Raw genomic sequence first — 27,326 nt, 5'->3', positions numbered from 1 at the left:
AAAACTATGATTGATATTTATCTTTCTTCTCCACCACTTCTTGCTGTTAATGAAATCAGGCCACAGGACAGATATTTTTATAACATGTTTCAAATTAATAAACAGGGTTACCCACAAAATATGAGACTCTATTGAAATCCCAAAACTACAAAACTATGAAGATCTGATGGTCAATTTTGATTTTCTGTCTCTAATTTAGTTATTAATAGTTTATATACTAAATAGTCAAGCAAAAAAGCTAGTAAAGTCTTTTTCTCTTACGCTCAAATGATTGTTTGAAATTCTAAATTTTTAAATCTTTTGAGTTTTGATAAATTAATGCTATATCTCAATAAATTGCAATATTTTTCAAAGGTGACATTGCAACCCCTTACTTAAAAGGGGGCGGGGGGTACCTCTCATCTTGACTCCCCCTGGCTATGGGCTTTGTTGGACAGGGGGGGGGGGGAGTCGACTCAATTGTTTTAATTTAAAAATCATTAGAAAAATGTCCAGAAATAGAAATTCATATCACTTATATGAACACTTGCTCTATGAATAATAAAAATTATTGTTTTTGTGAATTATTTTAGTAAAACTATTGTAATTCATTAATTTTTAAAAAAAACACAACGTGATATTTGGGCGAGCAGAGCGAGTTATGGTGAATATATATTTTTTCATTATTGTTATTCCCTGTGATCTAAAACTGTTATTGAAACCGTTGTATTGTGTCAAAAGTAACTTTATTTATGTATTTCGTGTGTCCCAAACAACAAGAAGGATCATATAAGACTTTAAAAGAGTTCAAAATTAGTCCAAAGATATCTAGCTTTCACTTTGGATAGGTCTAATCCAATTTGTTTTATCAAACTTGTTTTTAAGTACAGAATATCCCACAAAGATGACATTTCATGACAATTTTCTTCCGATTCACTAATCTGAGCTAATTTAGCTACGTTAATAAAGAAATTATGTATAGAAACGTTTTGCCAACCTAATTTTACATAATTTTATATCTACTAATTTATTAAATTGTATAAAACATAAATTATTACAAAAATATAAAGTCATTTTTCTAGTTTTATAATGGTTATATGCGTTGCATACAACATAACATTAAATTACTTTTTTGTAATCACTTTGTTAAGTGTAAGTAGATACATAATTATTAGTTACAAAATATAAAAATACAAGAGGTAAAAGGATCTTTAACAAATGATGACAACTCTGTGAATTTTTTGTGCATTAAAGACTAATTAATAATTTTTATTGTAAAACATTTGTTGTGTGTATGTCATGTGAATCTTTAAAGAGATTATAATTGTTTAATTGAAGATTTCTGGATGAGATTTTGAATAAAAACAGAACAAAAAATTAAGTTTAAAAGTTAAAACGATTGAAAATAAAGATGTTAGATCCAACTCTAGAATTTAACAATGGAAGATCTTAAATATCACAGTATGCGTAGAACGACTAAAGTTCGTTTCTCAACTCTGAAACCTTTAGTCGAATGTATTTAACAAAGTCGGCGGACTTCCGGCCGCCGGAATAATCTTCTACCTCCACCCCACGGCGGAATAACTTCAAAGTTGGATATCCTCGGATGTTGAACCTGGAAACAATTTAAAATTAGGATTATGTAGCTTTTTACACTTATAAAGGTATTTCATTTTAACTAGGTCGACATGGAAGCTATAAACTATAGATATATATGAATTTTCTAGTTCCTGTTCCTGTGTAGCATCTACTGTAGCTAGATCATATATATTACCGTTTTCCTAGTTCCTGTTCCTGTATAGCATCTACTGTAGCTAGAACATATATATTACCGTTTTCCTAGTTCCTGTTCCTGTGTAGCATCTATTGTAGCTAGAACATATATATTACCGTTTTCCTAGTTCATGTTCCTGTGTAGCATCTATTGTAGCTAGAACATATATATTACCGTTTTCCTAGTTCCTGTTTCTGTGTACCATCTATTGTAGCTAGAACATATATATTACCGTTTTCCTAGTTCCTGTTTCTGTGTACCATCTATTGTAGCTAGAACATATATATTACCGTTTTCCTAGTTCCTGTTCCTGTGTAGCATCTACTGTAGCTAGAACATGAGGAACCTCAGCCTTTGTTAATTCTTCTGCCGCTCTAAAAAAAAAAGGAAACTGTGCACTTTACAGAAATACATGTTGAAATCGAATATCTTTAAAACGAAAAAAATCAGTTTTAAATTAAAAATAATCGAATTATTTTTATTTTTTTAACAAAAAAGAATAATTGTTGGTTTTAAGCTTTAAAACTAAAGATTGACCTATAAAGCCGCGTTTTTTTAAAATCAAAGCAAAAACTCCCCCCCCCCCCCTCGCTAAAAAACATTTCTGCTAGAAAATACATTTTTGAAAATCTAATAAACTAAAGTTATGCTTATTGTGCGCCCATCTTGCAAAATGAATGCTATGTAGGAGCAGCACGTACTTTACAGAGTGGAGGTATCAGGATAAAGATTAAGGACAAACCTGGCGTACTCTGGTTTCATAGATTTACAGTGTCCGCACCAGGGAGCATAGAACATGATAAGGACGGTATCCTTGAACCTCAGGAACTCCTCAAACTCTGCTCCTTTTAGATGCTTGAGATAAATATTACCAGGAACCTTAGACCAGTCCTCCTCAGGACTAGGAGGAGCAGGAGCTTGCCCTAAACAAACAAAATACTTGAATTTTTTTAGGATCAAAGAAACGGATTAATACTAAATCCCAACAAAGATTAATTTTTCATCAGAATTTAAGTTTTCACAAAAAGGTAGATATTTTTTGGCGAACATTGGAAATGAGAAATTTTGGAAATTTAGCAAAATTAACATCTGAACATAAAAAAATAAAAGCGCAAAAACATTAAACAAGGATTCTCGTTAAATATGGGACTATCAAATCAAATCAAATCAAATCAAATCAAATCAAATAAAATCAAATCAAATTAGACTTATAGAGATGTCCTACTACCACATGACAACTTTCGAAATGACTTTACTAATTCTCAAGTTTAATGTGGGCTTATGATTCGTATATAAATTGGAATGATTACCACAAAACCAAGCCTAAGGCTTCATCACTCCTCCTTCCCCTCCAATAAAAATCAAACATCCAAAAAAACCAGCCCAAATTGACGAAAATTAAAAAAACCTTTACCTGCTGTAGGGGATTGTGGATCCTTCATATAATTAACAAAATCCTTCTCCGTTCTCCCCCCATCGTAATCCTTCTGCTCCTTGTTGAAGTAGCTGAAGTACTTGAAGGATGGGAATCCGTTCACATTGTACGCACTGCAAACAGATTTATGAATTGTACAGTCAACAGCCACAAACTCAACTTTAGGATTATCTTTATATGCAGCAGCTGCTGCAGAAAACTCAGGTTTAGCACGCTTACAATGCCCGCACCAGGGCGCGTAGAATATCACAAGAACGTGCTTCTTCTTCTTAAGGAAGGTTTTAAAGTCCTCTTCTCCTAGATGAACAACGTCGGAGGGTTCCTCGGACCAAGGTTTCTCCGGAGGTGGGGGTGGCGGAGGTTCCTTAGGATCAGACATAAACTTAATAATTGCTTCTTCTTCCCTGGCGTCTCCGGCGTTAAATGCAAATTCTCCGTCCTTGAAATACTGGATAGAAGGAAACCCTTTGATTTCAAACCGTTTGGAGAGTTCGGTTTCTTGAGTACAATCCACTGCAGCCAGCTTCCCGGCGATACCTTCCTTCTTCATCCTGGAGCAGGAGATAATAAGTTAAATAAAGGAGAGAAGTGATTTTAAACGATTAGTGACGAAGTATATATTTTTCAAACTGCATTGTGACAGTATCCGGGACAATTTTTGACTGGATACAAAAGTAGATTTCATTAACATCTATACAATTTAACCAGAAAACAGTGATATGATTCTCTTCCTCTTTCTTTTAACTCTATGAAATGACGCTGAAGATTTTGTAATTTGCATCTGTATCATTTGTAAAAAATGTTCTCTTAACATTTTCAGAAATATATGTATCAATTAAATAAATAAAAATAAAAATAATAAAAGAAAAGAAAATGACCTTTCACTGTTTTCTGGTCATCAATGTATTGCAAAGTAATAATACCTTGCAGAAGCAGTCACGAAATGAGGTTTAGCGCGTTTGCAATGCCCACACCATGGCGCATAAAACATGATAAGCGCACTCGGCTCGTTCGCAAGGAATTCGTCGAAGGTTGCGTCGGTAAGATGAACAACTTCACTTGGTTCATCGGCCCAGGAGGTTTCCTTAGGTTTTGCGACCGGCGCAGCTGTTGGATCTTCCAGGAATTTTATTATTTCCTAGATATTAACTTTAATCGTACCAGGCAAAAAAAAACTCAATTAATCAATCAATTGATAACATTAACATTTTCAAGCGATTCGTGACGGACCAGGGTATCGTAGTGAATCCTTAACAGTATTTAAAAACGGAGAAATCGGTTAAATTAAACTTTTTTTTATCAATGGATAGACTTTAAATCTTAAAAATAATAAATAAATAATAATACTTGACTCAAACGTACAAAGAATGTGGTTACTGACTAATTAACTTCAATATGCAAACAAATATCAACAAAAAAACTTGTTTTTCTCTAACATTTCTCTTACATAAACCCGCTAGTCATTTTCGAAGGAAATCAATCAATCAATCAGAGTTTAAGGGATGTCCTACTATCTACATACCAATCTCGAGATGAATTTACTATATGAATTTATAAATATAAATCGATTGGAATCGGATTTTTAAATTCAGGGTCACTTGAAAATTACGTTAACAGTTCCTTTAATATTTTAATATTTACCTGTTTATTATTTCCTCCCTCGTATTGGAATTTCATTTGTCCATCCTTGAAGTAAAGGAGAGTAGGAAACCCTGGCAGTAACAAGGTTTCATAATTCATAATTCAAAACAAAATTGGACGAATAATAGAAATAATTCAAGTAAAGGAGAGTAGGAAACCCTTGCAGAAACAAGGTTTCATAATTCATAATTCAAAACAAAATTAGACAATTAATAGAAATAATTGAAGTAAAGGAGAGTAGGAAACCCTGGCAATAACAAGGTTTCATAATTCATAATTCAAAACAAAATTAGACGAATAATAGAAGTTATTGAAGTAAAGGAGAGTAGGAAACCCTGGCAATAACAAGGTTTCATAATTCATAATTTAAATCATCATTAGACAATTAATAGAAATAATTGAAGTAAAGGAGAGTAGGAAACCCTGGCAATAACAAGGTTTCATAAGTCATAATTCAAAACTTGGTATATTCAGAAAAAGGTAAAATTGTAAAAATAATAAAAATTTTCTTTTAAAACCTTCCTGTTATATTAAACTTTCTACTAATAGGAGTATTTTCAGGTTTATTTACATCCATAGCAGCCAGTACAGCTTTCCCTTTCATCTCTCCAGCTGCAACCTATTCAATACATAGTTGTATATATACAATACATAGCATCCAGTACAGCTTTCCCTTTCATCTCTCTAGCTGCAACCTATTCAATACATAATTGTATATATACAATACATAGCAGCTAGTACACCTTTCCCTTTCATCTTTCCAGCTGCAATCTGTTTAAATACTGAGATGTCTTAAATACAAAACATAGCAATTAGTAAAATCTCCAGCTGCAACCTTTAGAATTCAATTGGTCATCATGCATTATTATATAGATACATATAATACATAGCAGTATCTACACTCTGCACTCTACCTACACGCTACACGCTACACGCTACACGCTACACGCTACACGCTACACGCTACACGCTACACAGCAAAGCATAGCATAAATAAATCATATACTATGGCGGGCCGGTTCGATCCCTTCTCCAGTATATTCCATACTTCTTGTTCTTTACTCACCTGGTAATCTGGTTTCATTCGTTTACAGTGTCCACACCACGGAGCATAGAACATTATCAGAACCTGGACCAAGGAACTTAAATTCAAACAACGCATCCATCTCATCCGGATCCGGACCCTGAATTAGTCCGGTAAAAATGGATTCGGACCTGGGTCAGTATTTCTTAAGTTTATTAATTTTGTTCACCAAAAAATGGTTTACCGCATTTTATCTCTCGCAGATTTATAATTATAAACGATTGGGAAAGTTTCAGTAATGTTTTATCAAATAGATTGCGGGGCTTGAGTTTTACAATTCCACTCTGATCACCTGTAATGGAAATAGATGATTTTTTGACAAATTAAAATTGTTCCTTTTTAAATTTGAAAGATCGCCAATGCAAGCAAATCAAATCAAATCAAAAGTAGTGACATTTGTTTTTCTTTACAACCAAAAAGTCATTTCGCATGGCAGTTTTGATTTTACAGAAATATCTTATTTAGTGATCAAGTTCCCCGTTCCTTTCCGGTCTCCGCTTTCATAAATCTGTTGAAGTGTGCTGGAGTGTTGAGATGGACAACATCTAGAGAAGCAGGATCCTCGTCCCAAGGCAGATCCCCTGGATTATATAAGNACTAATCCTGCAAAACTACATGTAAGATCCTTGAAAAAAGTAACTATTCCTGCTGAACTACCTGTAGAATCCTTGAGAAATGTAACTAATCCTGCTGAACTACCTGTAGGATCCTTGAGAAATGTAACTAATCCTGCTAAACTACCTGTAGGATACTCGAGAAATGTAACTATTCCTGCTGAACTACCTGTAGGATCCTTGAGAATTGTAACTAATCCTGCTAAACTACCTGTAGGATCCTTGAGAATTGTAACTAATCTTGCTAAACTACCTGTAGGATTATTGAGAAATGTAACTATTCCTGCTGAACACCTGCAAGATCCTCCAGAAATGTAACTAATCCTGCTGAACTACCTGTAGGATCCTCGAGAAATGTAACTAATCCTGCTGAACTACCTGTAGGATCCTTGAGAATTGTAACTAATCCTGCTAAACTACATGTAGGATCCTTGAGAAATGTAACTAATACTGCTGAACTACCTGTAGGATCCTTGAGAAATGTAACTAATCCTGCTGAACTACCTGTAGGATCCTTGAGAAATGTAACTAATCCTGCTGAACTACCTGTAGGATCCTCGATAAATGTAACTAATCCTGCTGAACTACCTGTAGGATCCTTGAGAAATGTAACTAATCCTGCTGAACTACCTGTAGGATCCTTGAGAAATGTCACTAAGGATTTAAGGGACTCCGCCCTGTCATAATCCTTGTGGAAGTCCCCGTCCTTGTAGTGCTTCAACACGTAGCTCGTCGTAGACACCTTCATCTTCTTACACAATTTCTTCCCATCCTTGTCCCCGCAGTTAACTGTAAGGATGGTTGCGAGTCCCTTCACATCTATGGACGCGTCCGCCAGGATCCCCTGGATATCCCCAGCACTCTCCTTGGCGGAGTAAAGCACTAGAATATTATTCTTTGTTCGAAGCAACTTTTTAAATTCTTTCTGGTCTGTAACAGATTCAACTAAAGACTTGGTAGATTTCTTGGCACCCATCACGGTTGTGACTAAAATGGCAAAAATTGGCCATTTCAAATACATTCTTCTTCTGAAACATTTAGTTAATAACAAAACTGATTTTTTTTTTCTGAAAAATTCATTAATTGATTTAAATAAATGGTAGTGGTGGTTAAGTATCACAGCTCTCTTCAGTGTCTGAAATCCGTCTTTTCTTTGTTTCACTTTCATACTCTTCATCTTTTTTATCTTCCACATTCTCCCCTGTCTCATTCTCCTCCTTAAGCATTTCATCTATGCTCTCCTTGGTCTCATCCTTCTCATCCTTTTCATCCTTTTCATCCTTTTCATCCTTCTTCTCCTTCTCAACCTTCTCCTCCCTTTCCTCCCTCTCCTCGCTCTCCTCCACACTCTTCCTTTTTAGACTTGATTCATCCGGAATGGTTTCTCTGTCATCTAAACAAAGGAAATAACCATTAGTTCTCAAAACATTAATAAGTAAGGAATTTTTCTTCAGAGACAGGTTGTTTGATAGTGCATTGGAGTGGAAATAAAACTGCATATAATTCACTATATGTCATTAAATCTTTCTATCGTCTATGTTTTCGTCCATATATAACATGTATTCAGAAGGGGACTGTAGTTTCAATGGTAATCAAAAGCTTAGACTGATCAAGTATGAATTAGATATCAATGTCTATAATTTTGAAAACTGATAATTTTTAATTGTGGTTTCTCTACAAAAGTGACTTGCTCATTACTTTTATTGGAAAACATAAAGAAATTATCAGAATTAAACACTTTTCTAGCTGGAAAAAAAACAATATCTTCCACATTTATGACCAGATAAAGGCCAAAGAGAAACAAGTATTATAGGATTAGGATTTTAAAAAGTTTTATTTACCATCTGAGTCCTCCAACATATCTTTATTCTCTTCATCCTGTTCCATCTCCTCGTCCTCCTCATCCTTCACGTCATTAGTGTCGTCCTGTTCCTGGCACTCCGTCTTAAGATTAGTGTCCTTAAGGTCGTCTTTGTTTGTGTCCTTAGAGGACAGTCTGGATATCTCATCCTTTGCTTCCCTGAATAACAAGTTACTAAAGATAATTATGAAAGAGACTGTAAACGTAATTTTAAGTGACCCTCTTTTTAAAGAGTGGTAAACCGGATTCCCAATGGTATCCTTTAAACCTCTATCTGAGTATCAATGACGAAGATAGGTCGTGTCGGGTTGAATTCCGACAATTTCCTTCACTGTCTCGATGTGGAATAAATCTGTAACTTTTAACCACAATTGAAAATAATCAATTTTTACATGATTGTTGTGAATCTGACAAGCCAATCTTTTTTTAATGGAGTCTCTCAAAAAAACCCTCTACAGTTCAGTGGATGAAAAATCCTTAAAAGACAGCAAAAAAGTTCTGGTAACAGGAATAGTTTCATTCACAATCAAATCCTTGATCAAGTCCTAGGAAGAAATAACAAAGTAAACTTAAAAAACAAGAAAAATTGCTTTAACCCTGTAAAGGCAGGGTGCGCTAAATCTATGAAAAGCCGGGGGGGGGGGGGGGGGAGGATCGTTGTCAACAAAATTAGACTGCTAACTTTTATAGATTGGGTGCCAGGGAGGTTTGATAAATATGTAAAAAAAAGGTCAGAAAATGTTAAAAAAAAATTATTTTGACAAATATTAAAATGTGACACAAGTTTTTACCTTCATTTTTCAAGGGCTTTTAAAAAATATGGGTATTATAGCTTTTACAGTTAAAACTTTACGGGATTTTTAGATTTTATTTAACACCCTGTAAAAATATTAAAGGTGATTGTGTCAAAAATGAGAGTTCTAAGGCAAAAAAAAACAATAACAAAAATAAAAACAGAAAGCTGTTGTTTCGTTCCAACAATTCCAAAAATAACAATGGTGACTGATTACTAAGTGGGTCTAGTATTGACTGTTTCTAAACATTTTACAACATGTTGTTTCAACTTCACAATTTTACAATCAAATAAAAAATCGATTTGTTTTCGGGTCTCAAGTCTAAAGTTCTGAACCCAAAATTGAAAAAAACAACTTTTTAAAATGAAAAAAAACAAGACAGACTAGGAGTAAACATATGAATGATACACGGGGAAAGGAAAAATTCAGTTTAAAAAGAAGAAAGAATTTAAAACGATGGATAAAGAAGAAAGAAGGAGAACTGGGTGAGGAAAAGTAAGATAAAATTGCTTTTAGGAGAAGAGAAGATTTAACTATTATTCAAATTTTATTTTTGGTTTAAAATGTACATACAGTAATTAAACATGTATTAATAAAGTTTTGATTTAGTGTATAAGCTATTTGAATAAAAAGCATTTAACGTTTTTTAACTTTACATAGACAAAACTTTGGTACAATATTTACGTAAATTCAGAGTTTTATTACCATGAAAATTGAACAGAACACTCTTAATATGAAAACCAACTTAAATTGAAAAGCTGGGAGTACCGAAATTAGAAAACTTATTAAATTAATTGCGTAAAATTTAAGAACAGAAAATTAAATGTTAATTTTATCAGATGTAACATACCTAACAACTAGGAAAAAAAAAGATTTTTAACAGGGGGGATTTAAAAAAATATTTGCTCCTAAAAGAAAGGGCATTAACGAAATGCAGAACTGTAAAAAGAAAAATCGTTTAAAAGACCTGGAACCTTTCCCTTTTAAGGGTCAGTGGGCGGTGAATCCCGGCCGAGAGAGGTGGGCTGTGGGGCGGGGGAATTAAGGACAAGATGATACAACACTTTTTGAATCTCCGCACAGTGGTTTATCACGTGATGAGATCAGTTCCTGCTTTCACTGATCTCCCCCTACCTCAAAAAGCAGTTTATCTACATGGAGAAGAACATAAAAGAGATTCGGGGACCTTCATTCGATAGTTTTAGAACCCTCATCAAGTTTCTTTGATCTTTATACTGGAGAAGAGAAAGATATAAGAAGTTTTAGTGATTTAAATATTCTGTTTGATATCTACGGTCTGATTATCTTGTACCATATCCGGGGGATCAAGGTTCTAATTCAGAGCTATCTTCAAACTGAGGTTGAGATCCCTCTAGAGAGGCTGGTCTACTGCCTCCAGGTCCTGGAGATGTACAAGGTTGATTTTGAGTTCTAAGATTTAATTAACATCCTCCTATTGAAAAGTTCTATACTTGCTATCTTGGCATGGAATATTCTCATCTGTCTCAAACTTGGGAACTATTCAGTATTCAGTAAGAACATTCAACTCTGGAAGATTGGAAAGGCATGAAAAAGGATATTGAACAAATTACGAAAGCATTACAGGTAAACAAGGCAGCGAGAGGAGGAACAGAAACTTCATGAACAGAGAGAAAAAGAGAAAAAACCAGAGATAAGGAAAAGAACGAAAACCAAGAGCAGAAAGAGAAAAACAGCAAAGAACAGGAAGAGAAAGAACAAGAATACCGGGAACAGAAAGAGAAAGAGCGCAAGGAGTAGGAAGATAAAGAACGCAAAGAGCAGGAAAAGAAAGAACGAGAAGCGCAGGAACAGAAATAAAAGAGAAAGAACGAGAAGACCAGCAACAGAGAGAGAAAGGGACAAAACGCAAAGCGGATAAACAAAGAGAGAAAAAACGCAAAGAGAAGGAACAAAAATAAAAAGAACGCGTAGAGAAGGAACAGAAAGAATTCAACCGAATCAAAGAGATTACGAGCATAATCCTTTTTGATTGAAATTGGACTTCCTGCAAGAGCTTTTCGCTGGTAATTCTAGGAGTTTCATTACTAGAGTTCTTTTAATTCTTACGCTGTTACAGTGTTATGATGTTTACAAAACAACATATTTTCATTTCACAGCCGTTGTTCTTATATTTTGATCATTTAGTAATAAATTATTAAAGGTATTCGGCTTCATACGTCTAATTATAATCAGAAACTTCAGACATTATTTTAATAAAAATATTAACATCTAGGAGTAGATAAAAAATTAACCTTAGCTGCTGCTGAAGAAGAAGAATTGTACTCTGCATACCTTCAACATCCTCGTCCAATTCACTCATAAAATCGTCCATCTGATGATGTAACTTAATTTTATTAATGTCACACAAAATTTGGTCACGATCGGTTCAGTCGCTTTGACGTTTATCGGACACAAACAAATAGAAGGCCAAAAATATGTTAAAACTAGGCCATAATGGCGCTCAGATCCGCTCATTTTCGTAATGAATGGCATACTTAAAAAAGTCCATACAAGGCATTAATTTCGAGTATATCCATTTCCTAGTATCACGTGAGTTGTCACAAAAAATTGGGCCCGATCGGTTTAGCCGATTTGATGTTTATGGGATACAAACAAATAGCAGGCCAAATACATGTAGACTAGACTCCTTCTTGTAATGCACTTTATCTCTTAATTAGTTTTTTAAATAGAAAAAAATGTTGTGTTTATTTTTAAAAACCAACCATTCTTCTGTTTATTATGACGTACTTTCAAACCAACCATTCTTCTGTTTATTATGACGTACTTTCAAACCAACCATTCTTCTGTTTATTATGACGTACTTTCAAACCAACCATTCTTCTGTTTATTATGACGTACTTTCAAACCAACCATTCTTCTGTTTATTATGACGTACTTTCAAAAGTTTTAACAAAGCATTAATTTCGACCATAACCATTCCCTGGGATAAAATGAGTTGCCACGAAAAAAATTGGGCCTGATCGGTTCAACCGTTACGACGTTAATAGTTAAAATTAAAATGCCTCGAGCTGGTTCTGCTTCATCTGCTCAGACAGATTCTTTTGCAGAGCTAGTTCTCCTTCGAGCTTTGCTAGTCTTCCACTTGAGATCATTTTTCCTAGATCCTCGTTTTCCTGAATATAGAGAAGTTCAGATATCATTTTTCCTAGATTCTCGTTTTCCTGAATATAGAGAAGTTCAGAGATCATTTTTCCTAGATCCTCGTTTTCCTGAATATAGAGGAGTTCAGAGATCATTTTTCCTAAATCCTCGTTTTCCTGAATATAGAGAAGTTCAGAGATCATTTTTCCTAGATCCTCGTTTTCCTGAATAAAGAGGAGTATAAAGATCATTTCCCTTAGATCCTCGTTTTCCTGAATATAGAGGAGTACAGAGATCATTTTTCCTAAATCCTCGTTTTCCTGAATATAGAGAAGTTCAGAGATCATTTTTCCTAGATCCTCGTTTTCCTGAATAAAGAGGAGTATAAAGATCATTTCCCTTAGATCCTCGTTTTCCTGAATATAGAGGAGTATAAAGATCATTTCCCTTAGATCCTCGTTTTCCTGAATATAGAGGAGTTCAGAGATCATTTTTCCTAAATCCTCGTTTTCCTGAATATAGAGAAGTTCAGAGATCATTTTTCCTAGATCCTCGTTTTCCTGAATAAAGAGGAGAATAAAGATCATTTCCCTTAGATCCTCGTTTTCCTGAATATAGAGGAGTACAGAGATCATTTCCCTAGATCATCGTTTTCCTGAATATAGAGGAGTACAGAGATCCTTTCCCTAGATCATCGTTTTCCTGAATATTATTATTATTATTGCAAATCAACCTAGAGTTATAGTATCGTGTGCTGCAGGTAATGTTACGTTGAGCTCCAGGGTCGAGCTCTAGTCACTTACCCGTGTCTGCTTGCATTGTAATGAGGAGTATAGAAATCTTTTTCCTAGATACTCATTTTTCTGAACTTGTAGGAAAATATGGAGCACATTCCTTATTTTTTACTGAGAGTAATCGACTAATCGAACAACAGATCAGAAAATTTATCAACTCTATCAACCAACCAACTAATGACTATTGACCAACCTGATATAATTGTCTGCATTTAGCCATTAGACGTTTGCCCGTAGCTGAATCCGAAGTGAATTTCCAGGCGGCCAACTCGTTCTGCTTATCCTCAGCCTTTAAACAATACAATTATTTTGAAGGAAGTGTTCTTTTTTTTAAGTGGGATTAAAGATGAGTTGTAATTAAATTGCTTTCATTTTGATCCGACATTTTTACCGAGCAAATCTCATTATACAAACTTAATTTTTTCCGTACTTTTTTCTTATTATGTAAAGCAGATTACTGTAGTGTAAAATTACGTGGTAAAATTTTAAATTAAAAATTTTCCAAATTATAAGTTGAGCTTTCACCAGTTTTTTAAGGCTCTCGCATTCTTTTGTGAGTTTCTGAATGATGAGGTTTACTGCAGGGTCCAATAGTGTGCTCCTACAATACAGTTAGTATTAACTAAGGGATTTGGTTTAAAAGATTTTGAGGGGAATATGAAAAGTTGGACGCCAACTTGAAACTTTGTTTTTGAAAGTAAGCATTTGTTTCCTATTAAAATCATTATTTTTCCAAAGTCAGCGATAACATTTTTTTTAATTTGCCTCAAAATTCCCTACTTACCAGTGAAAAAATTATTTTTAAAGAGTCGAGGGGAGGGATACATTTTCAACAAAATATATACCCCTGTATATATGTTCCGTTATAAACATGCATATTTCATATTACATAATTGTTAAGTTTTACACCTTTTTATATCCTGTTAACGGTAGACAACATTGAGACAGATATAAGATTGTGAGAGTATGGGAGATTTATTTAGGAACAAAAGGGAGTTTTAAAGAATATTTCTTCAGCTTAGAAAATTACGAAATTATATATCAAATATCATGATAAAAGACCTAGACTGCCGTGTGAGTCTGTGAGAACATTGAGTTAGAAAATATATAATTTAAGGAACTTGGTGGTTGAGCCTATCAGAGGTGTACGCATTTTTTTGTACTGCAGTGTGTAGTCTTTGGGCGGAAAAGTAAACACAAGAAAGATGTCACAGCCTAACATGGAATCAATTTTCACAAAAATAATCTATGAAATATTCTGGTCATAGGAAACTCAAACTATTATGTGAATTTTTAAAATTATCAAAATTAAATGCTCTTAACCTCCTCGTATACCAGACGAACACTGATGCATCTATTCTTGCTTACAAAGTCCGCCCAGAGAGAACTGGTTTCAATATGTACACAGAGTATACGCGACCGCAATTAACTTTCCTTGCATTAGTACCTTGACTTTATCTAACTTTATCTAATTGTAGATTTTATGAAGTTTTACCAGAAGGAAAGAAAAGTAGCGTAGCTGTACAAAATCTATCGCAAAAACTGCTGAAGGAAAGCTGCTAAATTACCTGAGAGCAGCTGTGGTTGGGAGCTGTGAGGATTTAAGTTCAGCTACTTGTGCAGCTAACTCCTAAATGATATAATAACGATTTTATATGTACTAAAGACAATTTTGATAATTTTCTTAAATATCTTTTCCCTTTTTCATAGATACTAGAAAAAAACCGGAAAATTTGTTTACCAGAACTATACAAAATTCCTGTTTTAATTTATATGGCGGATGAGTTTTTTGTGACCTGTATTTCATGTTCCTTAGCAGTTAGTCTCATCACCAGGAGATGTTCTCGTCTTGAACTCTCAACCTTAATCTTCTCATCAACATCCTAATCAATTTCAAGGTTAGCAGTTAGTATTATCACCAGGAGATGTTCTCGTCTTGAACTCTCAACCTTAACCTTCTCATCCGCTTCCTAATCAATTTCAAGTATAGCAGTTCGTATCATCACCAGGAGATGTTCTCGTCTTGAACTCTCAACCTTCACCTTCTCATCCGCTTCCTAGTCAATTTCAAGTATAGCAGTTAGTATCATCACCAGGAGATGTTCTCGTCTTGAACTCTCAACCTTAACCTTCTCATCAACATTTTAATCAATATCAAGGTTAGCAGTTAGCATCATCACCAGGAGATGTTCTCGTCTTGAACTCTCAACCTTAACCTTCTCATCCGCTTCCTAATCAATTTCAATCAACCAATAAAATACATTTAAATTTGGTAAATAAAATCAATCTCCAATTCAAATAATTAATACAGACAATCATCATCATACAAACTCGATTTATCATTTCATTAATAAACTTCTAACAATTCAGTTTTTCATTAAATAAATTAATAAAAGATGTTCTTAATCCAGATGATCAATTAATCAATTCAAAAAACCGACCCCAAACACTTAATATCAACCTTTTTCAATTCATTTTTTCATATACATGAATCCCACATCAATACATAAATTTAAATAGCCAACCTTTGTGGAACTGTTTAGTTTCTCTTCAAGATAATTTATATATAAATCCTGCTCTGTCCACAACTATCAATACAAATCAAATTAAATAAATTATAATAAATCAATCTTTGCTAAATATATCAATTAACAGAAGTTTGAATGATAACACGTTCTGTGAAAAACAATGTACTTAAGTTAATCCTTTTATCAAATTTCTCAAAAATGATTACGCCAACTTTTAGATGTTATATTAAGAAGTAAATTCACATGAGTATCAAGGAAAAAGTAAGATTTAAGATAAGGGAGGGGGGTTTAAGATAGTGATAAAAAGAAGTAATATTTTTTTGATCGGTTGATTTATCTATTCCTGTTGTAACTGTTGGAGGCTTAGTTCTTCTTCAGGTAGAACAACGCGGGTGGGTAAACAGTTCTCTACCTAGTACATTTTCATTGGTAAACTGTTCTCTACCTAGTAGATATTCATTGGTAAACAGTTCTCTACCTAGTACATATTCATTGGTAAACTGTTCTCTACCTAGTACATATTCATTGGTAAACAGTTCTCTACCTAGTACATGTTTATTGGTAAACAGTTCTCTACCTAGTACATATTCATTGGTAAACAGTTCTCTACCTAGTACATATTTATTGGTAAACTGTTCTCTACCTAGTAGATATTCATTGGTAAACAGTTCTCTACCTAGTACATATTCATTGGTTAACAGTTCTCTACCTAGTACATGTTTATTGGTAAACTGTTCTTTACTTAGTACATATTTTTTAGGTAAACTGTTCTCTACCTAGTACATGTTTATTGGTAAACTGTTCTCTACCTAGTACATGTTTATTGGTAAACTGTTCTTTACTTAGTAGTACATATTTTTTAGGTAAACTGATCTCTACCTCATTGGTAAACTGTTCTCTACCTAGTACATATTTAAACTGTTCTCTACCTAGTACATATTCATTAGTAAACTGATCTCTACCTCATTGGTAAACTGTTCTCTACCTAGTACATATTTATTGGTAAACAGTTCTCTACCTAGTACATGTTTATTGGTAAACTGTTCTTTACTTAGTACATATTTTTTAGGTAAACTGATCTCTACCTCATTGATAAACAGTTCTCTACCTAGTACATATTTATTGGTAAACTGTTCTCTACCTAGTACATATTCATTAGTAAACTGATCTCTACCTCATTGGTAAATTGTTCTCTACCTAGTAAATATTTTTTAGGTAAACTGATCTCTACCTCATTGGTAAACTGTTCTCTACCTAGTACATATTTTTTAGGTAAACTGATCTCTACCTCATTGGTAAACTGTTCTTTACCTAGTACATATTTTTTAGGTAAACTGATCTCTACCTCATTGGTAAACTGTTCTTTACCTAGTACAATGTACATATTTATTATTAACAACTGATCTTATTAAAAGTTTTTTCATAAAAGATTAATTTAAAATAATACAAAAGTATAGAAATGCAGTATTCCCTTTATCTAAGATTTCCCACTTTTACTGGTATTCCCAGGGCCCCCGGTAAGCTTTTTATGATGAAGAATGTAGAATTTAGATATCCATTTTTTTCTCTAATAATTGATTATTTTCAACTGCAGTTACTCTTCCAAGGTATGTATAAAAACACCTCCACATTATTGATCAGGTTTGAAGTGTACAGTTGTGAATCAGGCATCCGCCTCTTTAATGAATGAAAGGTCACGTGAAAAAAAACAACAACAGTATCTTGAAATTTTGATAAATTTTCATGACTTTACCTCCTCTGGTTGAGTTTCTCCTAACGAAGCCGTCATTTTTCTGAAATTAATTTAATCATTGCAGAGCTAAAACTATCTTAATCAAGTATACATATACAATATATTATCTATAGAGTCTAATAAACAGTCTAAAATTTTATTTTATCAGCTACAAAAATAGAAATAATAAATAATTTAAGAAAATTTTGGGAACACAATTCCTACAGAACGTTGGGAATTCGGTTTAAAGAATAATAATGAATGAATTATTGAATTTTGAAAATCTTTAAACCAAGAAATAAATGCAAGTTTTATTTCTGAATGCTTCAAGTATCAAGTTCAGTTGGAAAACACAAAACTAATAAATCAAATCACAAATTAGAATATACTACATTAATCAAAAACTTAATTTCTAGGTCAACTTTTTCATATCCCATTGAAATTAGAATTTGAAAAAATTACATATAAAAAATATAAAAATAAAAAATTTAATAAATAAACTCCCAACTTAAGTAACATAGCTGAAAACTAACTAGGTGACGATTGGCAACAAACATTCACTTCCTTAACCTAACAAATTCTTGATCGCTGATCGTTGATCATGATCTACTCGCACTTGTCCTTGACGGTGATCATGACCATGTTGGTCTGGTGGATGAGGAAGGTTGCGGAGAGGAAGACTGTTGTTGGTTGACCCTCCTTGAAATATTCTTTCAAGGTGTTAGAGAACCTAAAAAATTGAGTTTTTAAAAATAAAATGATGATTTTTTCAATTAAGAAGAAGCCACTGTGCAAAAAAATAAGGAATATAATAGACTAAATATTTTTGATTTTTAATCAGGACAAAAATTCTAAAATATTATAAGTTGTTTATAAGTTTGTCAAATCACTCAACTCACATCAGCATATATTAAAACTCACTAGTCTCAAGTAAGGAATTTAGTCTTTGTCACAAACTTTCAACAAAATTTTTCTTCGTCAGTAGTTTTATTTTTCTTGCAAACAACAATATTCGTAGTATTTTTTCGAAGGAAAACTAATTATTATTATTTATATTAATATTATTTTTAATTGGAAGCTGTTTTAGATAAATTAAAAGTTTATTTTTTCACCTTTTGCTATATTTAACAAACTCACGCTTTCGCTGCTCCAGAGCCTGCTTGCCCTGGAATATTTTTTTAAATTCAAAAATTATAATTAATTATTTAAAATAGCACGATAAGATGACATAAATCAACCAAGAAGTTTGGAGGGATTATTATACATTAAGCCGCAGTGTTTCGGATCCGTATCATTTTTAAAATTCAAAAATTATGATTAATTATTTAAAATAGATAAGATGACATAAATCAACCAAGAAGTTTGGAGGGATTATTATATATTAAGGGAACATTTTTAACGTGACAAACTATAATTTTAATCTCCTGTTCCCGTTCAACGAAATAACCAACCTTAAATTCCCTCCTTTTTTATGATTAAGAGAGTGATAAATGTAAATATAAAATTAAATTAGAGAACTATTTATTTGATAAATCTATATGGATCACAGAGGGAGGATAAGTAATTATCCTCCCTGTAAATAGGGAGGATAACTAATTATCCTCCCTGTAAATAGGGAGGATAAGTAATTATCCTCCCTGGAATTAAAAAAGGAGGGAATTTAAGGTTGGTTATTTCGTTGAACAGGAACAGGAGATTAAACGATAAATTACTACTTAACCGGGAGTTTTCATGAGGATAATTAAATTGAGGGGAAAACCACTTAGCCGAGGGCCTCCAAGACCTTTTTGGGGTTCTAAACCTCACGAGCGTAGATCTCCCGGTTAAGTAGTAATTAATAGTTTTTAATTTCTAGATAAAAAAGTGATTGAACAAAGATTCAAGGGTACCACAGTGAATCTATATCTGTTTTCCTTAAAATAGAAGATGATTAATTTTTTTTAAATCCTAATTCCGTTAATTTTTTAATTCTTCATACTCAGGCGTACAGTGTTCACTATACATGGTACGCTGTATACTGTATATAATTTTTTTTTTAATTATTACCTGGGCCCCCGGGATATACTGGGACACCTCGTTGACTGCGTCCAACAGCCTCTTGATCGCACTGGCAATCTCTTTGATCGTCTCGAGAAAGGTTCGACGATCCGTGATCTCGTCCGGGATACGGGACAAGATCTTTTTCAGGGATGCAGACTTACGGTTCAACTCCTAATAAACAAAAGAAACATAAGAATTAAGGACCCGAAAGCTTCCCGGTATAAAAGAAATCCGCCAGCGGAACAGGATAGGTACAGTAATAACCAGAAATCTCTAGATTAGAAAGTCGACTTTTAAACTCAAGTTATGACTTTAAATAAAAAGATCAAAAGGGGAAAAGGGAAACGCATAAAAAACAAGAAAGAGAAAAGAGAAATACAAAAAAGTAATGAGAGAAAATTTAAAATAAGAGAAGAGAAAATATAATCACAAGTTTGCAGTTGAAAAAAATTGTGACGGAAAGAATTAATGATAAACTTAAAAATACGAAATACAGATATCACTCCGCCATGACTCACGTTGGAGAATTATATCAAAGAATAGAATCGTGGTAAAAAATTTCCCGAGAATGGCTGATAAGCCGCCTAATATAGACAGGAATTGTTCCTTTTATATAGTAACATATGGATGAACATAGGAGATGTATTCTGTATGCTGTTTAAGACTCAGTATATATTACTAACCTGAAATGGTTCCTCAGTCCTTGAGGACCTATACTCCATGCTGTCATGATCACTCACGGACCCCTGATAAAATAAATATCTTAATAATAAACTGGAAAAGGTGGCTCTACGAGCACGTCTTAAAAATTGGTTGCATGAGAATGAAATTTTGCAGGCAAACTACTGAGGACAGACTTAAATGTGACATTATAATTATCATTATTAACAATCAACCTATAGACAAAGTACCTCGACCTGTAGGTTACAATACAATGAAAAAAGGATTGAGCTCCGACACTAGTCAAAGTCGTTTTAGATTCAGTATGTATGTCAGAAAAGTGTGGATACTGTGGGAAAAAGAAAAAGGAATGCTACAAAAGCACACATAAAAGGCGCGTATACAGAGGGTCAAGTCATTGTGCGAAGCGCGAAAAAAAATTGTTTGACCCCCCCCCCCCCTGGCCTTAAGAATGCTAACATGTGTCCTATATAGTCCATTGTAGTCCCGATTCAAGGACTATATATTAAAGTGTATCCCTTTGAATAATTCTGTATTACTCTCTGAAGTCCTAAGTAGCCTCCTGAAGACTACTCCCCTTAGTAGACCACTGTAGTTCCGATTTAAGGCCTATTTATTATCATGTATCTCTAAGTATATTTCTGTATTACTCTTTAAAGTTCTTAGTAGTCTCCAGAAGACTATCATTAGTCCTCAGTCCTCTTTAATCTCCCCATACGAGGGGGGAGTGCAGAAGTAAACGAACGCCACCCAAACGTGTTTTGCGGCATGCGCACTCCAAAATTGGTAATCAAAAATAAAAAAAGTTAATATTAGGCCGTTTATTTCTTAGAAATAAGACCATAAGTTTCGAAGTAAATCTATAAATTTTTTCAACGGGCAACGCCGGGCCCTTCAGCTAGGATATAATATAATTGATAAACGAGCGATATGTATGTAGAATAAGAGGTTATAAGTGAAAAGATCTCCCTTACATATGAAAAAATCACAAGTGCACGAACTGCAAATCATGCATGCAACCACTAAAACTAAATCAAATCACAGATAATAGGGATGGCCTACTCCAGTATTGAACCGGAGTTTCAAGTCCTTTCTATGACATGGTTTTTCAGTCTGAACTTCTTTTAACGGTTGATAAAGTTTTCAGTTAGGTATAATTTTGCAAAGTTCCCAACCACACGACCTTGAGCCCCGCTTTAGAACAGTAAAATGGAATCAAACTTATCAATATTGTTGCCCCCCCCCCCCTACCGTACCCGTCCGTGTACGAGAAAGAATGTACCTGAAGCCTAAGAATGCTCTCGTTCATGTTGACCGACATATCCGCTTTCCTGACCAGACCCATCACCAGCTCGTAGGTTATACCAGGATGGGCATGCTCCACCTATGTAAAGAATCCGAAAATTACACAAAATATTGCACTTTTTTAAAATGGAATTTGCGCCCTACCCTTCAATGATATATTCACATATATTAATCTATTCTGAAGAAAAATACTCTGCTTATATTCTCTTTATCATACTGTACCTTAGATAAGGCAGCTTTGATTGTCTGACTTGCAGATACATCTTGTTTCTCAAGATTTGACAGGATTGGTCTAAAACAATATCTACTGATAAAAAACATGATTTAATTGTTCCATTAAAAAAATATAATTTAATTTAATTCTTAATTAATCTTAATTGACTGATTTAATTTAATTCAAACTCTAATTACTTGTGAAAAAAAAAAACATTTTAAAAACTTCACCTCATAAGAACCGGAAATACAAGGGATGATACAGGGGAGTCCTGAACCAAACCAGTCATTTTTCTGAAAAATAAAAAAAAAACATTTTTAGAAGGAAGATTATCAATCAAATGCATCAAAATCAAAATTTGCAAAGCACTGAAACTGGTTTGCTAAATTGTTCTGATGCTGTGGCTGAAATTTGCAAAGTTTAAGATTTAGTAATCTGTCCGCCATATCCGCCATTATTGCTCCTGAACAGAGAACCATCCGCCCCTTCCCAACATACTTCATAGTTACCGCCGTCTTGGTTAAGCATTCGTCTGACAGAAACGGCGGATCGGCGAACACTATATCAAAGTTTTCCACAAGCTCTCGAGGTATACTAAGTGGTGCCTTGTAATCGTAGAATATAAAATCCTCGCCGTAACATGAAAATCTTTTATCGTATTCGAAAACTTTGACATTATAATCCTTGTTGATCATCTTGATATGTTTGTACAAGGTCGGAGCAGATATACAAGCAACAGATCCCTTCTCACCAGCTGCAGCCATCACCATTCTGAAATTCGTGATTAAAATGAAAAACAAAACTTAACAATTTCTGTGTACATTTAACAGGGAAATACATCACGACAGTTTTAACTGAAAACCCCTTTTCGTGTTTTTTTTTTCTCTCATGTTTTCGTTAAAACTGTCAATTTTTTGGTTTTCCCAACAAAACATTTTTTTATAATACAATACATTAAAAAACTTCATGCATTGTATATTATGGCTGACTGTTTATAAAAAGATATGGGGGGGGGGGGGCTTTCATTAAATATTACCAGGGCTTGTTCACATGGTTTACATGACGGGGGAGGAAAACACCCTGTAAGTGCCAGGTAGGTGCCAAAATGTTAAATATGTTGGATTCAAGGGAAAATATTTCAAGAAGCTAGGGAGGTACGTCTTGTTGGTATCATTTTCTCCATCTGACCTTGCCAAACTTTCTCCAGTTTCCGAACTATACCAGAACTGACTGAGCTGCCAATCTTCTTTAATCTCTGATCCTGCATTCTCTCCATCCCATTCCTTCTCACGCTCCTCCTTAAATTTGTAGTCATTTTGCAATTTGGACAAAAATGAGATAAAAAGTGTTCAAAAGCTCATTTTTAAAGTTTAAACCCAGCAATAAAAAACTAACACTAAACACAGATATCAAGAATCTCAATTAAATATTAGAAAGAAAACTTGCAGTTGAGAAGAATTGAGACGCGAATTGTCCGGATGGCGTTGATTATGATTTGGTTACAGGTAGAGAGTTACTACTTTTTAACACGGTTGTAGTAGCTATTGTAATTAAATAATTAATTTTAATTTAGAAAATCAACCTGTTAAATCTGCAGCTTTTTTGCTGCTTTACAATAAACTCTTTATTTCTGTTGTTGGTTTAAAATGGCTCTATCAAGATCTACGCAAAACTTATCCTTCTATAGTTTTCCTTGATAATACCTTTATATAAGAGACTGGTTAGATCTTTGTTTTAACCAGGTTGCAAAGATAGTGCGGTGAGATTGTACTGTAGGGGCCCTTTCAGGCCCATATAATGGCTCACACAACTTGTAAGATCTACGGATCTTTTCTTAAATCTTGATGTTCAGGTTGAATCCAGAAATCGTGATCTAAAGAAGCACATGAAGATCTACTCATCTAATTCTATACTTGTTCCTCCTGTATATACATATATAAATATTTAATCGAGCTTTATCTGAGATTTTATCTGAGTTTAATTAAAGTTTTACTTTAAATGTATCATTCTGGCCTAAAAGTTTCATATTCTCAAGCCTAAAAAGCTTTTTTACAACGTCTAGATTTATACTTTAAATAGAGCCTATAACTAAAAAATTATTTTAATGGTCTATATATTTCAGACCACAATGGGCTAGGATAACTGCGTTATCCTGTCTTAGTACTCCAGGTTGTGCAATACTAGGTTTATAAAACCTCTTATTTAAATGTAATCGTAAACACTGCCTAAACCTTTCGAATTTAAGCTCTTTAAAACTAATGGATGTTATATAAAGTGAATCCAGATCATTCTCGTATTTCAACGCCTGACCTGAACTATGAACTAATGAATTAACAGGTGATAATACGTTCTTAAATAACTTAAAACTTTTGAAGCTTATCCGAGACTAATTACTCCCTTATCTCGTAGACCAAGTCCTTCTCTGATCTACCCACGCCGTACTCCTGGACGAGGATGATCTCTTCAATCTAACGAGAGTTTGATAGAGCAGATTCAGCTGGAAGCACGATGAACCTGTCGAGCTGAACCAAACCACCTGCAGAGTATCTCCCTGCTGGGCATCATTGTCTTCACCTCCTACATGGAGAAGTCCCGTCAGAAGCGTCTTGCTTGCTTCTATAAACCGGGACTGCTGCTATTAAGCAGATAAATGTGAAGATTAAATATGAAGCTACTCTTAAGATGAGATCTAATGTCTAACTTAATCTTATTTAGATCTCATCATTGTCCTCGAGATTGAGATCTGATGTTTAACTCAACCTTATTCGGATCCAATCATCATCTTCACTACCTCCCTATTGGAGAAGTCCCGTCGGAAGCAACTCCTATGCTTCTCTAAACCGGGACTGCTGCTATTAAGCAGATAAAGGTATATAATCAAGTTTCGTGTGATCTTTGTGAACAATTAAAGACGAAAATGTGACTATCTCCTCTAACACATGATAAGCCTTCATATAAACTCATCTTATTATTTCTAGTTACGTATAATAGACAGCTGGTAACGATCATCCAACCCTAGAGCTATTAAATTCTCCGGCCTAATCAACTTTGTAAGTGTTACCTTAATTTACATATATTTGTCGCAATTTATTCACATTTAGCACATTGTAAGTGTTATCTCAATACCTAATTGTTGTTACAACTTATTCGCACTTAGCACACCTGGAGCAAATTTTAATGTAAACTTGGCTAATTTTATTCATTTAAATCATTCTAATACTAATTTAATATTTATGCAACCCGTGACTGATGTATTGTTTTTCAGTTCACGGGTCCTAGCTCTGTATCGCTGTACCAGAAATAAAGAATATAAGAGACTCATGTGTATTAAAGAGGTGCGCATTGGAGAAGTGATGTTGCCCCATCGTCATGTTAATAGCTAAACAATACCTGTGGATCTAGGTATCGAATCTAGGGAAAATGCTAAAATTCCCAAAACGGGCACACAACTTACTTACTAATCTTACTAATGTAATAACAATATGATTATTTATTAAAATAACATGATAACATATGATGCAAATTATAAAATCAACCCGTTAAAATTAGAAAATCAACCTGTTCAAAATGAAAAAATAAACCTATTAAAAATGAATGATAAGTTATGAAAAAGGCCTGTTCAATAAAAAATATTTTGATTGAGATTGTACCTGTTCAGCGTAGAACTGAGCTAGAGCAGTGAATGTATCTGCTGAGAGCTGAGGAACATCTTCATCAACATCAACCATATTTAACAAATATCATTTAACTGAAAACAAACTGTCTTTTCAAAATGAAAATAGTGAATGAATTTAGCACGATGAAGGATTCAAAAATGTTAATGAGAAAATGCAACGATATACTTCATGTAAAATTACTTTTGTTTAGTGATTATATGGTGACCGGTGGGCATCTTCTTCCGTTCTGTTCTTAAATTTAAATCACAATTTTCACCAGAAAAGAAAAATGTCTGCGGCCACTGGAAAGTTCCAATGGCTGTGTACAAGTATAATTGCATCTTCTGTAAAACTAAGATCAGTGTGCCCTTTCCAACACATTTCATCCTGGGTCTCCCTCACATCCTCCCTGTATCCATAATGTTTAGGAATTTGAACTGTGGAAACAAGTTCTCCCGTTTTCATTTTAAAAATCAGAATTTTGTGAAGATCTGAGAGAACTATAAAGTTTTTATATTCCTCTATTTGGACAAATCCTTTGGTCGTTGCCAAATCATAAACAGGATCATCAACCTTGATAGTGTACACTAGTGCTCCATCAGGGTTGTATGCATGAATCTGTCTCCCATGCGGAGGTTTAAAGTGCCTGAAGGCCAGGTACAGCTGACATGTACTGTTATAAAGTACTTTTAGGAAGTCGGAATGCAGAGAACTCTTAACCTTTAGGTTAGGAATACTTTTTATCACTAGTTTATCTATGGTCTCAATCTTGTTCTCCTTCAATAACAACTCTTTTAATATTATCCATCCTTCGTAGTTTGAACACAATAAAAGATTTTCCTCCACAAGTTGCATGCTCTCATTGAACCCGCTGGATTTCTCAAACCCATTGCAAATCCTGAACACTGGTTCTCCGGTAGAAGTAAAATTACTGAGATCTATATGCAGTAAACTACCTTGTGTCTGATATTCTCCAAGAAAGCCAGTAACACCTAGGTAGTACTGAACTACACTGTTCTTAATCAGAACCTGAGCTTCCAGAGAATGATCTGTCAGAACAAAATCAAGGTCAGGTAGATAACCCTTATACAATAGAACTAAGTGAGGAAGAGAAAAAATAAAGAGAGTCAACCTACTTTCTTCAGAGGTTTGAATTGAGGTTAGCACTAAAACCTTGTCCTCTACTGTACACAGGGGTATCTCAGAATCCCATCTTAGAACTCCCAGGGGAAGGCTGTACTCGGTGAGCAGGCTGAACCTCTCCTTGATATCATAAACCCGGAGCAATACACCTGGATCATCAACCTGCGCGGGGGGGAGTAAAGTAACAAAAAAATGTTTCCACACTGAGAACTGAGTAAGCCCACCTGGATATATTTTAAACAGATCCACACTAAACATGAATTGTGGATTTCTCCCATTATTCCAACTCCAGACGAATATATCAAAAAATCTTGCAGTTCCAACACCCTGGATAGAAAGAAAATATTCACTCGTCCAGAACCTATCTCCTCTAGTTCTTCTTCTTTGGTCATACTTAGAGCTCTTTCGGTGCTTTAGTCGGAGCTCCCTATCACTTGTATTAGAACTATATTCAATCACAGGAAAGTGTTCTTCATCTGTTGCATACAATCTCCACACCTGGAACTTTCCAGCACAAACATTTCTGCGCATTTCCATTCCGCGCAAATATATTCTTCTCCACAGAGGGGAATCGTTCGTTTCATCATTCGTATGCAGACTTCTGGCGTTGTAGCAAAGACGGCTTTCAAATTCAGCGCTTTCCTCAGTCAGTATTGAAAAGTATTCATCCAACTCTTGAAGTTTACTAAGATGTTTCCAAAATTGTCCACAACAAAGCAACTTACAGCGCAAATTCTTGTTTAGTGTAAGTAGTGCAACAGCAGATTTATAGTCCAATAGACAACATATGATCTCCAAGATGTCTGGGGGTAGATCCTCGAATACAGTTTGTGACATCCTTCAAATACTTTTCTAAAGTAAATTAAGCTTTATATAATTCCTATGATAAACTTGATCGTTATAAACCAAGCATATCGTACCACTATGA

At 34.2% G+C, this 27,326-nt stretch overlaps 4 protein-coding genes across 7 annotated transcripts; all 4 read right to left on the bottom strand.

Annotated features, from left to right (window-relative positions):
• Positions 1–720: 720 nt before the first annotated feature.
• LOC111699428 (protein disulfide-isomerase A5) lies at positions 721–7,582 on the bottom strand. 3 transcript variants are annotated; one of them, XM_023470105.1, is made up of 10 exons: positions 7,158–7,582; positions 6,397–6,494; positions 5,896–5,958; positions 5,352–5,448; positions 4,830–4,900; positions 4,112–4,326; positions 3,168–3,739; positions 2,496–2,676; positions 2,044–2,127; positions 721–1,594 (listed from the first exon to the last, which is right to left on the bottom strand). In XM_023470105.1, exons 1-10 carry the CDS (start codon positions 7,546–7,548, stop codon positions 1,456–1,458), a joined length of 1,911 nt encoding a protein of 636 aa, XP_023325873.1. In that variant the 5' UTR covers positions 7,549–7,582; the 3' UTR covers positions 721–1,455. The 3 variants fall into 3 exon arrangements, with proteins under 3 accessions (XP_023325873.1, XP_023325872.1, XP_023325871.1); XM_023470104.1 differs by lacking the exon at positions 7,158–7,582 and adding an exon at positions 6,864–7,150; XM_023470103.1 differs by lacking the exon at positions 7,158–7,582 and adding an exon at positions 6,613–6,849.
• On the bottom strand, positions 7,554–17,462 carry LOC111699431 (pre-mRNA-splicing regulator WTAP-like). Of its 2 annotated transcripts, none has more exons than XM_023470107.1 (11): positions 17,381–17,462; positions 15,971–16,039; positions 15,625–15,687; positions 14,896–14,982; positions 14,668–14,729; positions 13,625–13,700; positions 13,293–13,388; positions 12,227–12,337; positions 11,456–11,547; positions 8,369–8,547; positions 7,554–7,920 (listed from the first exon to the last, which is right to left on the bottom strand). In XM_023470107.1, the coding sequence occupies exons 1-11, from the start codon at positions 17,414–17,416 to the stop codon at positions 7,637–7,639; spliced, it is 1,155 nt and encodes a 384-aa protein (XP_023325875.1). In that variant the 5' UTR covers positions 17,417–17,462; the 3' UTR covers positions 7,554–7,636. The 2 variants fall into 2 exon arrangements, with proteins under 2 accessions (XP_023325875.1, XP_023325876.1); XM_023470108.1 differs by having other exon boundaries at positions 11,456–11,535.
• LOC111699432 (programmed cell death protein 10-like) lies at positions 17,444–21,917 on the bottom strand. The gene is made up of 7 exons (XM_023470109.1): positions 21,830–21,917; positions 21,608–21,677; positions 21,363–21,464; positions 20,083–20,145; positions 19,406–19,570; positions 18,472–18,524; positions 17,444–18,089 (listed from the first exon to the last, which is right to left on the bottom strand). Exons 1-7 carry the CDS (start codon positions 21,886–21,888, stop codon positions 17,966–17,968), a joined length of 636 nt encoding a protein of 211 aa, XP_023325877.1. The 5' UTR covers positions 21,889–21,917; the 3' UTR covers positions 17,444–17,965.
• On the bottom strand, positions 21,888–25,365 carry LOC111699434 (EEF1A lysine methyltransferase 1-like). The gene is made up of 3 exons (XM_023470111.1): positions 25,250–25,365; positions 22,788–22,897; positions 21,888–22,370 (listed from the first exon to the last, which is right to left on the bottom strand). The coding sequence occupies exons 1-3, from the start codon at positions 25,325–25,327 to the stop codon at positions 21,932–21,934; spliced, it is 627 nt and encodes a 208-aa protein (XP_023325879.1). The 5' UTR covers positions 25,328–25,365; the 3' UTR covers positions 21,888–21,931.
• Between the last annotated feature and the right edge of the window lie 1,961 nt (positions 25,366–27,326).

The sequence above is a fragment of the Eurytemora carolleeae genome, unplaced genomic scaffold (genome assembly GCF_000591075.1).
Source record: "Eurytemora carolleeae unplaced genomic scaffold, Eaff_2.0 scaffold314, whole genome shotgun sequence".
NCBI classification, from domain to species: Eukaryota; Metazoa; Arthropoda; class Copepoda; order Calanoida; family Temoridae; genus Eurytemora; species Eurytemora carolleeae.
Note: the sequence above shows the minus strand (reverse complement) of the source record. Positions and strands in the feature narration are given on the sequence as shown.